Source organism: Adiantum capillus-veneris, chromosome 6 (assembly GCF_014529385.1).
Source record: "Adiantum capillus-veneris isolate H3 chromosome 6, ASM1452938v2, whole genome shotgun sequence".
Lineage (NCBI taxonomy): Eukaryota > Viridiplantae > Streptophyta > Polypodiopsida > Polypodiales > Pteridaceae > Adiantum > Adiantum capillus-veneris.
This window is the reverse complement of record NC_140936.1, coordinates 40,859,992-40,873,360: the sequence shown is the minus strand read 5'-3', so window position 1 is coordinate 40,873,360 and position 13,369 is coordinate 40,859,992. Positions and strand designations below refer to the sequence as shown.

Sequence of the window (13,369 nt, the reverse complement as noted above, 5' to 3'; positions counted from 1 at the left end):
TTCACATTGCCGCAAGAACATATACATCGTTATGTAGCCCAACACTTGATCAAATCAAAAAAATTGATTGTCCCTCAATGAACGCAAAGCAATATAAACTTCAAAAATCATCAAGCCCTCTTTGGAGACCATCACACTCACAATAGATGAATCACCAAATGCATGTGCACAAAATGGTCATGATCTAACTAGAAATCCACTAAATGGATGAACTAGACCCATTCAAAAAAGAAAAAAGAGAAAGTAAAAATTATCATGGTGACATATTCCCACCTCAAACAAGGCAAGAGAGAATGCCTCACAGCAATAGCAGGGTAGAGACACAAAGTAAAAAAGGCCTTGCGTTTTTACAAGCAGCAAGGCTTGGGCAGAAACACAAGGTAAAACATTTAGATTAGGTGTTGCTTTCCCCTGGTCTACAAAGCATCAAAGACCTACAAAAAGGAGCTTGAGCACTAGGCTAAGCTGAAAGAAGAGAAACTCAGAACCAGATGAGGCTTAACAAAAGCATGAGATTAAGCATTGGAGAAACAAAATCTTCCCTCAACTTAATGAGATTAAGAATTTGCAAACTTCCGAGAATTTGAGCTACAAAAAGGAGGTTGAGCATGATGATGCTAAGTTGAAACAAGTTGTAGGCACCAACATGACATTCAAAATACAAAGCCCTTTGTCTTCCCTTCGCTTGACTAAGAGTAATAATCTACAAACGTCCATTAATTTTAGGAAACAAAATATGCAAAAAGGGCATTGAGCATGAGGCTAAGTTAAAAGAAGAGGAGCCAACGACAGCACATAAAGCACAATATGAAACATTGGAAATGTATGTGTGCCTTACATGTTGCATAGAGTATGGGCCCCTCCGCGAAAACACACATGGCTGATCCCAAAGCCTTTGCGTGCACCATAAATGATTTGCTCTGTAGAAAAAGTTCAGATTCAGTGTTTCTTGACCTTGGCTTCCAAAAGAAGCATGCACATGAAGGTAAGTTAAAAACAGACAAATAGAGGTGCACCTCAACTAGTATTAAGCAAATCTACGGTTTCTGGCTTACCTGGAAGCAAAAGCAACCCTATAACTTGCAGTACATGCTCCATTACTGCTCTTTGAAAACGCTAGCAGAGAACTCCATAGATACTCGGCATGGACTCCTGAGAACACAATTTTGCAACTCTGTGTGGAGGTGACAAGATCTTATTGTTGTGTAGAATATTTAGTTCAAAAACATGAATTCATGCTCTTGTGTGTGTGTGTGTGTGTGTGTGTGTGTGTGTGCGTGTGTGTGCGTGAGAGAGAGAGAGAGAGAGAGAGAGAGAGAGAGAGAGAGTGGTCTAGCGAGTGGTGAGACTTGCATGCAAGATCACTCTCACCTGCTCTTGTGCGCGAGGTCGCCTGCAGCTGTGCCTGCGTGTGGTGGCCCTCAGCCCTATGCTGACTTTGGATCCAAATCTTGTGTGCTAGGCTTTAGACTCTGCCCTTTCTGAGTGCTCTACTACTATTGTTGGCCCATGTTTCCTAACCCTTTCGTGTCCCCTTTTATTTTAGAGAAAATTACCCAAATACCCCTCTAATTTTTGGAAATTCCCAACATACCACTCAAATTTCAAAAATACCCAAAATACCCCCAATATTTTGTCACGAACTCCCAAAATGCCCTTCAAATTTTCCAAAATTCCCAAAATACCCTTGGTTGTGAGATTAAATATCTCTAAAGACAAAAACATCTATAGATTTTCATAAGAAGACTTGGTCGATTTTCATAAGAAGACTTGGTCGATAGGGTTCTTCAAAAACGATCTTTTTTGGGAGGAAAGGTATTCAAGAGCCAAGAGATGCTTATGGCTACACAAATTGTTAGATTCTGCTACTTCAAACAGGTCTAGAAGGCAAGGAACTCTCGGGTATTCGAGAACACCATTGAAACAGCCCGGTCCATAGAGATAATGCAAGAAAGCAGGGAGGCGATTTTGGACTATGGGAAAAGGAATGACTTAGAGGAATGGAACAAAATAACTAGCACTGTAGTAACTGGCTTTCTGGGGTAAGGAAGCGGATTTACCGCCTCTCAGCCAATGTAAAGATGATTGTTTGGAGATGCCATGGCTCGGCAAGAGCATGGCAAGATTTTGTAATTTCTTGGGGTTATTTTAAACCACTCACCATTGTGAGTTCCCCCCCCCCCCCCCCCCCAAAAACAAAAAAACAAAAAAAAGACTCGTTGTCAATCGATACAAGATGCTAAAAGTTGAGTCCGTTATGTAGGCTTTGCAGATGAATTGCTTCATTATCTTTAGACATAATTGGCATTTTTTGTGAGGTAATTTGTGACAAATTACGTGCTAAGCACTAAAAAACTTGTCAAAAAGGAATAAAGCTTAGAAACTCTTGAACAATTCAATTAAAATAGATATAAGGGTATTTTGGGATTTTTCACAAATTTGAGGAGTATTTTGGTAATTTTCCCTTTATTTTATATAGGGTGTTTGTATGTGTCTTTATGTGAGTTCGAGCATATTCGCACGGAGGAGAGTGCGGGGAGAACTGTGCGCTCAACAAATTTGGAAGCATTTGCTCAACAAAGTTTTTGGAAGTCCAACTTTGTCGTTTTTTGCGGAGTTGTCTCAAGCATACTTCGTTTGGGAGCTACTTGACACCACATCTAAATGCAGCAGGTCTTTTGAAGGCGGAAGCAAACAAATTACATGACGGACGCTTTACCCCCTTTGACTCAGCATGCGGATGCGCCCGAAGCTTCACTTACCTACCTTGCAATCTATGATGCTTCCACTTGCGTAAGAGACAGAGAGGTTGCTCTTGAGTCCCAACTATAGCCCACCCTGATACAACTATAGCCCACCCAAGGGGTCCAATGATAATTTAGGAGATTTAATTAATTGTCTTTGCATTTAACAAGTCCTCTCTCTAAAAGGGGAAAGGGAGACACTTGTCCCAAGGCTACCCTTTTTGTTTGTAATGCCTCCTGCTTGTGATTGGCTAGGCCTGGAGGGGTCCAATGAGCTTCAAGCATGAGCTACAAGGGGGGGTCGACCAAAGCAAGCTAGGGGGTTGCTTAGGGGGTATACTCTCCCAGGCACATTCACACACACACACTCATTATGCAATGTGCAAAGTGCAAGAGCTCCCTCTCCTTCTCCAAGCAAGTAGAGTTTGAGAGTCTATACCAACACTCTTGGCTATGGAGTGCAAATCCAACCAAGAGCCATGCTTCAATGCTTAAGCTTATCATCTTTTCCTTTTTCATTACTATGCTATTATGTATGCTAGCCAAAAGAGTTATGATAAGTGAGGAGCTAATTCTTTCTCCTATGAAATGTTTCTTCTTCCTCTTCCCTACCCTCATTCCCTGCTAGCTCTCTCCACCTTCGAAGGTGTTTGAGGTCTTGGGACTGAGGCTTGGGATAGTTAAAGCTTTCTTCAAAGTTTATGTTATGCTTGTGATGCATGAAGCTTTCCATCTTCATTGTATCACCTAGGTCACAAAGAACACAAAGACTGTATTGTAACAAGTCTCTCTTAATGGGAGAAATCATAATACAAATGCTTATTGGAGGGGGGACCGACTCCACATAAATCCGGTCCTCAACTGTTGTCATGTTCTCTAAATTGTTCATGCCAACTTAATAATTGTTATGCCTATGTTGTTATTTTCAATTATGTTCACCCGCTATGCTCACAAAGAAATTTCTGAAAAGTACTCTCATTAATTTTCGTTACTCTCAAGTTAATAGGCCAATTCTGTTACAAAAAATATGCATCTATCAACGCATAATCATTCGTAGAGAAACTGTTGTCAAAATGACTGTCAAAAATCCATGAAAGGCGATGTACTTGTGTGTATCTAGAAACCTGTAAACCTATAAAACTCCACCTGTAATGTCGATGTAGAATGCTACGCCTCGACCAGAAAACAATCTACGGTCGGATCTCCAATGCTAACACCACCTATAATGTCAATGCCGAATCTACGCTTCCGAGTAGTGTGCTCAAAAAATCGCGTCTCTTGAGAAACCACTTACACAGAGAATAGCTGCTCTCCGTGTTCCACTAATCGAGCAAAAAAGGTATGGCTTAAGGTGGGAATCGTGGACTCGGGTAAAATCCATAGGTGTATTCCTCATGAAAACACAAAAGACATACATCGTGAATCCTGTTTGTGTCTAAGAGTGATGTCGATGTCAAAAGACGGTGTCAGAGATGTCGTAGTTGATCTCGAAGAAAAGTAGTGCAGAAAGTGATGTCGATGAGAGTCAATCTGAAAAACTTGAGATGATGTTTGATATCTGGAGCCGGAGAGATGAACCCGATGTCGGAGAAGCCGTAATGTCTCTGTCCCCACACACACACACACGATCGAGAATCTTACTTTCTGTCTCTACGCACACATGCGATGTTGCTTTTTTCTCTCTGTGGCGCTATCTCATCAGTGTTGCCAGTAGCATTTTAACGCTTAGAAGTTTCCAACAGCGAGCAAGAAACTTGAATGCAATGCTCAGGTTGCTACTCCAGTAGTGCTACTTGCTTCAAATCATCCAACATTGCTTCAATCCTGTAGCAAAATCTTTGTGTAGCGCTATTTGCAGAGGTTCTCTTGGCATTAAAATTTAACGCTTTGCTCCAAAGACGACCTTCTCTACAGACTGTCAAACCTTCAGATCTTTGAAAATCTTCAATTGTTGTAAGGCCTTGAGCCTTAGCTCAAAAACGTGAGCTCGTACACGCGACACCTCGGACCCAGAAGAGCCGTCGTGCTCTGAGACCACTTGCGAGTGGATGCGTGCGAGTGCAAGTGCAAGAGTGCACTCTGTAGGAGATTGTACGCTCATAGTGGGTGGAGTTGTAGTGGATATAATACACCATTGCTCCTTATTGCTTTATGTATAAAAGAATAAGGTTAATGTACATGATGGGCGACGCCCGGCCAGTATGGCATGCACCCTTACAGAAAGGTGAGGGTGGAAGGGATGAGGAGGACATGGGAGAGGTGGGTAGTGCGGAGCAGGGCAGATGTGAATTTTGTTTGGGGTAGGGGGCAAGGGAGGAGGGGGGAATCCTAATAATAAGAAAAGAAATTTATTAAAAGTAGAGCGAGTAGAAGGTACCCATTTACATCTATTCCCCAATCCAAATTCTCTCTCTCTCTCTCTCTCTCTCTCTCTCTCTCTCTCTCTCTCTCTCTTCTTGTGCCTTATGTTGCTTTACGAGGTGCAAATGGAAGACCTACACGAGAGAACTCCTTTGTAAGGAAAGGCCATATATGAGAGGAAATCACAGCTTGTGTGGGGGAAGGCTTGTATGAGAGGGGAATCGTGGTCTGCTTGAGAGAGAAGCTCCTGCTTGTGGTGGCCAGAGAGGGAAAGATAGTGAAAAGTAAGGGGCGTTTTTATGGGCTTGTAAGGGTAAGATCAAGAGGAGAGAAGGGAAGCATAGACAAAATCAAGGGCATGGCTAAGGGAGGCAAAGATGAGAGGACGGGGTAGATAGAGCACACCGAAGAGGAGAGGGCGCTAGATGACACACAAGAAAAGTTAAGGGGGGGCGGGGCGGGGGAGGGGAGGGGGGATATTCCTCAGTATTGAGGTGATGATTTTTTAAGGAAGAGCGAGCAAGTAGATTTTTGAGCTGCTTCATCAAGCGAAATATACAAAAATGCTCAATAGCTTTGAGGAGAAAAAAGGGCTAGATGGCACATGGAGGAGAGAGAGAGGGGGGGGGGGGGGGGGGGGGGGGGGGAGGGGAAGAGAGAAATGTAGTGCGTTAGGAGCACGAGCGCGGAGAGATAGAGATTTTTTCGTTGTGTGATGCATCAGAACGAGCCGCAAAGAGAGATATATTTTTTTGTTGTTCTTAGCGGTGGTATATGGGAGGCCTTTATTACCATATACATGTGGTAGTGATGTGTGTGAAGACACTTAGGACCGCCGGGACATTTTTTTCCTCAGTAGGAGGTTTTTTCCCCCGTGCATGGTATATACGTCCATCACTCTAGGGATTTCAATCTTTCCATTGCACACTAAGTAATAAACTCTTTGTTGTGTGCCTTGAGATTCATTCATCTTCTCCAAGCTGTGTGTGTTTTCCTGCAACCCAAATTCCAACAATTGGTATCAGAGCAGGTTGCGTCCTCTCGGACTAAGTCTCGCCAGCAGCTCTAGCACACGCATGCTCACTTTCTCCGATTTCTGTGAGCTTTGGCGAGCGTCAACAAGTCAACAAACCTTTTGGGTGAGCTTGTAGATCTCGGTTTGCTCAGATTTCTTATTCGAGCTCATTCCGGCCTCCGTTTTCACTATAGGTAGTATTGTGCATACTATTTTGTCATTTTGTGCAGAATTTCTATCAGTGTCATTTTCTGCATAATAGGTCCCTTACAGTCTTCTACGGTTTGTGCTATATAAAACCTATTGTTCCCGCTTCGTTTCTCCTCTTTTCGGATAGTTTTCACAACAGGTACAACATTTGCCATGGATGACAACAACACAGATGTGTTCAAGATGTTTGCTGTTGAGGATAGATTAGATGGGGACAATTACCCTATGTGGTCTTACATGATGCAACATGTCCTTGTGTCGAAGGGTGTCTGGAACATTGTGCAGGGCATTGATGTACGTCTTGGTTCTGAGGATGTAGGCGATGTTGAGGATGTTGTAGGTTTTGGTGGCAGGGTTGCTACTGCCAGAGCTGTTTTGCCTACGATTGAGCAAGCTTGTTGGGATGTAAAATATGTGTAGGCTCATGCATTGATTGCGTTGTCTATGAAGCGCACTATTACTCCTCACATTCATTCAACGAATTCTGCAAAACAGGCTTGGGATATTATGGTCCGTCTTTATGCAAGTCGCAATGAGGCAAAAATTGCATTGCTGCATAAAGAGCTAGAGTCGAAGATTATGCATGAGGAAGATGACATGGACACTTTCCTTGCTGGTGTCAAGGAAATCAATGAGCAACTTATTTCTGCAAGCGAGGTCATTCAATACAGCTCCCTTGTGTAGATTGTTCTTGATGCCTTGCCAGATTCTTACTAGACTTTTGCTAGTACTTGGAGACTTATGACCCAAGGAAATCCAAAAGTTGTCAAGTTTGATGCATTATGCACATTGTTGTTGCAAGAGTCACTTTCTAGAAAAAACATGACTAGACAACGTTCAGTTGAACAGGCCTTTATTGCTACTCAAAGAAAAGGTGGTAACAGCAATGTAGCCACTTCTCATGGTTCTTCTGCGAGTGGTAAATCACATGTTTCTGATGCTTCTGCTAGCAGCAATTTGTTGGGGAATTCTGGTGATAAGAGAAAAAAGAAGATGTGTTGAAGCTAATGATCACTTGATCAAGCAGTGTCCTAAGTTGAAGGCCAAAGCGGCTAAGAAGAAAGAGGATGGTTCCACCTCAAATGCAGCTATTGTTGAGTCTTCTGTGAAAGGAGATTGTGATATTGATGTTGATGCAGAATGGGCTTTTAATGCAAAGTACACTTATGACCCTTTTGTCCATGATGCATGTTTGTTAGTTGTTGTAGATGCTCATGTGTGGTACTTTGATAGTGGTGCTACAAAGCACATTACCTCTCACCGTGACTTGTTTACCTCTCTCGAGGATGTCCCTCATGGGAATTCAACCACTTGTGCCAACAATGCCTCTTATCCAGTCAAGGGAGTTGGAAAGATTGTGCTTACTGCTGCAAATGGAAGTTGTTGATGGATTGTATATACCTGGGATCAAGAAGAATCTTTTTTCTGTATATGCACTTGCTAGACTTGGTCTTGTAGTTAAATTTGTGGATAACAGATGTATAGTACATGATCTCAATTTCGGTGATGAAATTGTTGCATCTGGCATTTTATGTTGTGGGTTGTATAAGATCAATTTGTATGACAAGTGTGGGCAGAATTTTGCAAATGTTGTTGTGGATTCAAAGGCTATTTCAGATGCAAAACTTTGACATGCACGTTTTGGACATCTGAATTTTGCGAGTTTGTTGCATTTGCAGAAATTTGATATGGTTGCTTCTTTGCCACCTCTGGAAGCACTTGTCAAACATGTTTGTGAAGGCTGTATTTTGGGTAAGATGCAGCGTTCGAAGTTTCCAAAGGATGGTTCAGTTAGGGCCACATGCAGGTTGGAGCTTGTGCATAGTGATGTTTGTGGGCCCATGCAAACTCCATCCTTGGGCAATTACCTTTACTTCGTGGCTTTCATTGATGATTACTCCAAGCATGCATGGGTGTGTCCGCTTAAGGCAAAGTCCCGAAGTGTTTTTGTGCTCCAAGCAATTTCTGGCTATGGCTGAAAATTTCTCAAAATGTACTATGAACACCCTCCGTTCCGATCGAGGGGGGGGGTATATGTCATAAATTTAATGCATTTTTGGTGAGTCGTGGGATAAAACACCAATGTACAGTGTCGTATACACCTCAGCAAAATGGTGTTACTGAGAGGAAAAACATGTCTCTTACGAAAATGGCCCGATGTATGGTTAAAAGTCAAGCTTTACCATGTTCATGTTGGCTTGAAGCTATTAAGTGTCCCACTTATGTACTTAACAGATGTCCTACGAAAGCTTTATAGTCTATGATTCCATATGAAGCATGGCATGATAGAAAGCCTTCTATTGAGCACATACGCGTTTTTGGATGTTTGGCATATGCTTTGTGTCACAAACGCAGTGCAAAAAATTGGATGATAAGACTGTCAAATGTATTTTTTTCGATTATAGTGCTAAAAGCAAAGGTTACATGTTGTATCATCCGCAAACAAATCATATCTTGGTTTCACGAGATGTTTGTCTGTAGAAGATTCTGTTCAACCCTTCTTGTCATGTACTAGAGACAGTAATATAAGCTCACATGACATTTATGACACTTTGTTGCCACTAGAACTCATATTGGGCTGAATCTTTTGACACGTGAGTGTCCACGAGTGGTTTTTGTTTCATGCTCGACAGTTCATGCATATCATGGTTGAGAAGCAACCTACTGTGGCAACTTCCAACTGTGAGGCTGAGTACATGGGAGTCTTCACGACGCCTTATGGGGCTGATTTGGATGTTGGACAAGATACTGCCAACACTATCTACATTGACAGCCAGAGTGCATTGGCAGTTGCAAGAAACCCAGTTTTTCATGCTCGCATAAAGCACATTGAGGTGCATTACCACTATGTTAGGGAGAGGCTCTCAGCAAGAGAGATTAGTTTGGCTTATGTGCCAACATAAGACAACCTTGTTGATCTTTTCACAAAGGCATTGTCTCGTGAGAAGTTCGAAGCTTTTCACAAAGCTTTGGGCTTACTCCCTTTCGTGGATTGATCATGTCCTCAAGGCATGGAACTTCTATATACTCTATGTGCCAGCTCTCGTTCACCGCATCACTCCCAGGGGGGATTTGTTACCATATACATGTGGTAGTGATATATGTGAACACACTTAGGATAGCCAGGGCATTTTTCTCACTAGAAGGTTTTTTTCCTCGTGCATTGTATTTACGTCCATCACTCTAGGGCTTTCAATTTCCATTGCACTCTAAGTAATACACTCTCTGTTGTGTGCCTTGAGCTTCCTTCATCTTCTCCAAGGTGTGTGTGTTTTCCTGCAACCCTAATTCCAACAGCCTTCCTCTCTGTGTCGTACGTAGTGGTGCCAAGAGAGGAAGAGAGAAATGCCAGGTGTATTGTAGGTACAGGCATAAGGGGCTATGGCAAGGCCCGAGGGCCTGTGTAGTACCGATGATGGTGACCTGAACACAACTTTTGCTTTTCAATTGGAAGATTCCCTGAGATTTTCGTCAACAAATTATTGGGTTCAAGAACCCCTAGAGTATGCAAATAAATTGAGCATTTATCGTTTCAAGTTTCAATGGTAAGTATGTACATAGCCATCAGGTCTCCCCAATCTCGAAATATTAAAAAGCCTTTCAAAACATTTCGAGTGCATTAGTGAAGGGTGAGTTTAGGAAATGAGAAGTCAAAAGACTTTATGTGTGCATATAAATAGAGATGGTCGAAATCACTTTACACATATGTGTTTTTCTTTTTAATTTATTTCCTCTAGCGTTTTCAAGCCATTAGAAAAGCCTTTTTATTTTATGTAGCCAATAGGACCGGTTGGGAGATTTTTTATAAAAAAATGGGAATCAAGCGAGATTTGTTGAGAGGGCAAAGTTGAAGTGGAATGGCAAGTGTCGAGTGATGCAACAAGCAGAGCACGAGAGTATGAGCAAGTGCAGGTGAGGCGACGGGCAGACGAGGTAGATGCACATAGAGGCAAGGTGACGGACGCTCAGAGGTTGAGGGCAAATGCAAACTTGCAAAAAAAAATTCCATAAAGAGCAACTCGAGGTGCCTGGTTATAGGAGCAATTCTAAAGATAATGGGACACTACAGCATCTAGGGAGAGGCGGAATTGTACATTTACTCATGGATTTGAATGCAATCAGCAGCGGTTTGAGAGGCAGGGTAGACGGTGCTAAAAAATGGTGATCAACAGGAAGTTATGGGTATTTTTTATAGTGGCTATGGGCTCAAATTGTGGTGAAAATTCCACTACTCATAAATAGATGACAGGTGTTGATGGTATTTGCAATCAATTTGTGGACCTTTCGAAAGCTTTAGGATTGATTCTATCTAGCAGACAACGACTTGAGAAAGATCAGAATTTTGATTTGGGCCAAGGTACTCCAAGGATGCTTGTAAAATATCTTGAACTTTAAATTTGGTGTTGTTTCTTTGCTAAACGTGTGAGTATGTGTACTTATGCCATTTTTCGATTATTTATGTACTTATGTGTATATGGCATGAGTGAGCATTCTTTTTCATTTAGGTGTGTGTACATGGTCTTGCATGTGATTCTTATTTAATTTTACGATTGAACGATTAAATTGTTTTGCATGACAATTGACAAAGACGATAGCAGATTTGTACAAAACCCATATGGCTTTTAGATTCTATACAAGAGTGATAGAATGAAACTTTGTTTTCAAAAGTATATGTGTTTATCCCTGAGCCGAAGATCCTTAATCTGCTATGAATAGCAACCATCATAGAAAAAGAGTAAGAGAGATCCTCACATGCATCCATACCAAAAAAAAATACGAGCATTCAACTGTTCTTTATGCATATTGCAAGCAGTGTTATTGATGTCACCCAAATTCCAAAAAAGGGTATTAGTCAAAGCAAACCAAAGAGAGAACTCCTCAACTATTTCTAGAACAAAAATCATTCCAACAAGAGGCTACCCATACAGAGAGCCCCGTATAGGGTACCATTACCACAAAGGGTTAAGGTACCCTCCCTTCCTTACCTTCAAGGAAGTCAAGCATTTTCAACAAAGAGCTATAGCTCTTAAAACCATAGATTAACAACCAATTCATTAGAGTTGAGAAGTGCTCATGTACTTTCTTTCACTAAACCATTACTTATAGTGCTTTTTAGGCATGTGATATGCGCATTTGTGTACCTAAGATGAAGTTGCCTCCCCTTCAACCTTCTTTACACTAGCTTCATCATGGCAAACACACAACGCATCATATGTAGCAATACCGATAGTAGACGGAAAAGGTAGCAACACCAAGGGAAAAAAACATGTAATTGTTTCAAGAAGGACTAAGTGAGAACCACTTGAGAGAAGTGGGCTCACATTTTACAAGGGTTGAGGATGAACAGCAATGTCAACCTTGCTTCAATACTTTTGAGTGTGAAGAGGCGGTATGTCCACCCCTCTTGGTCATACGTGACATATCCTCTTTAGAAGCCAACATATGAAATGTTGGCTTGATCATAAATGAAATAAACCAAAGTCAACTCAAGGAGAACAAGGTCAAGAGCACACAAACTAGAGGTGATATTGCTTAGTGCATGGGTACATAAAATTAGGATGTACCAAAATACCAAACATACATACAAGGTATAAGGCCGGAAAAAAACTCGCCTAAGGAGGAATAGAAGTGAATAATGATTGTAAGTGTGCTCACAGTTATGTTTAGGGAAAATTACCACAATACTCCTCTAATTTATGAAAATTCCCAAAATACCCCAATATTTTGTCATAAATTCCCAAAATACCCTTCAAATTTTTGTCATAAATTCCCAAAATACCCTTGGTTATGAGATTAAATTTCTCCAAAAATAAAAAAATTTGTAACTTTTCGTAAGAAGACTGGTTGTCTATCAATACAAGATGCTAAATCTTGAGTTGGTTATGTAAGCTTTGGAGATGAATTGCTTCGTTATCTTTAGACATAATTGCCTTTTTGTGTGAGGTAATTTGTGACAAATTACATGCTAAGCACGCAAAAACAGATCTAATTGTCAAAAAGGAATAAAGATTAGAAAATTTTGAACAAACCAACCAAACTAGATACAAGGGTGTTTTGGGAATTTTTATAAATTTGAGGGGTGTTTTGCGAATTATGACAAATTAGACGGGTATTTTGGTAATTTCACTTATATTTATAATGTCTCCCATTTAAACATGATCGTTTATGTATGTTTGTAAATTTGAACCCTACTTGAGTCATTAGGAATAATATGGGGACGTCATGCCCCTTTTTACCCGTATGGATAGAAACATGCTTAGTGACATGCACTTTTTCTCCTTTGTATAACCCTTCTCCCTTACACTCACATGTTACCATACAATAACCCTAAGTGAATCCACCAAGAAACTCATTCATTCTACAAATATAGCTTGGGAAGGAATCATAATTTCAAACAAACTTGTGTAAAAATAGTTGCTACAAGTCCCCAAAGAGTTGGTTTAATGGTAAGGCTTTGGCCTGTCAGCCTACAAGTTGTGGGTTCAAATCCCGCGTTGGGTCACCTCTAGAGGGACACCTTATGCTCACCTAGTGTTCACACTGCTAGGGCACTTGCACTTGGACACTCGAGTGCATCCTCCTCCTGGGGTGGGTCACTCGAGGAGGAGGTTCGTAGCTAGTTGCTACGAGTTCTCTCTGTCATTCCCAGCATGTGGTGCATCCATTAGGTGCACATGGCAATGCCTACGCGTAGCTCTTGCCCGATGGTACACGGCCCTTGCCCAACCATGTTTCGAAGCTCATATTTGGAAGGGATAAGCACATCCCTCTATGGGCCCTTTGGTGCATCCAAAAACAAAAAAGAAAGTTGGGGCCTACCTTTTTTTCCACTTACCTCACAAATTTGATGTCTACGTCCACCCAATTTTCACCAAATGTGTCCTACCATATTAGTATCATGCCAATTATGAAGTTTGTGGTTGGTCTCATGACATGGTAGGAGACACTTGGATTTCAAATGAATAGAGAATGCCAACACTTGGTTTTTGGTTGGTCCTCAATTGCCTCTCTTACAAATGGTCTGTTGTAAGAGAGGCAA

General features: G+C 41.4%; 1 protein-coding gene across 1 annotated transcript in view; it reads right to left on the bottom strand.

Annotated features, from left to right (window-relative positions):
- Positions 1–1,937, bottom strand: part of LOC147455393 (uncharacterized) — a 39,483-nt gene extending 37,546 nt beyond the window's left edge. The window contains exons 1-4 of the mRNA XM_086513710.1: positions 1,897–1,937; positions 1,372–1,463; positions 1,056–1,152; positions 839–920 (exon numbers count right to left, since the gene is read on the bottom strand). Coding sequence (XP_086369836.1) covers positions 839–920; positions 1,056–1,152; positions 1,372–1,463; positions 1,897–1,937 — 312 coding nt within the window. The remainder of the gene's footprint in view (positions 1–838; positions 921–1,055; positions 1,153–1,371; positions 1,464–1,896) is intronic.
- Positions 1,938–13,369: the final 11,432 nt, after the last annotated feature.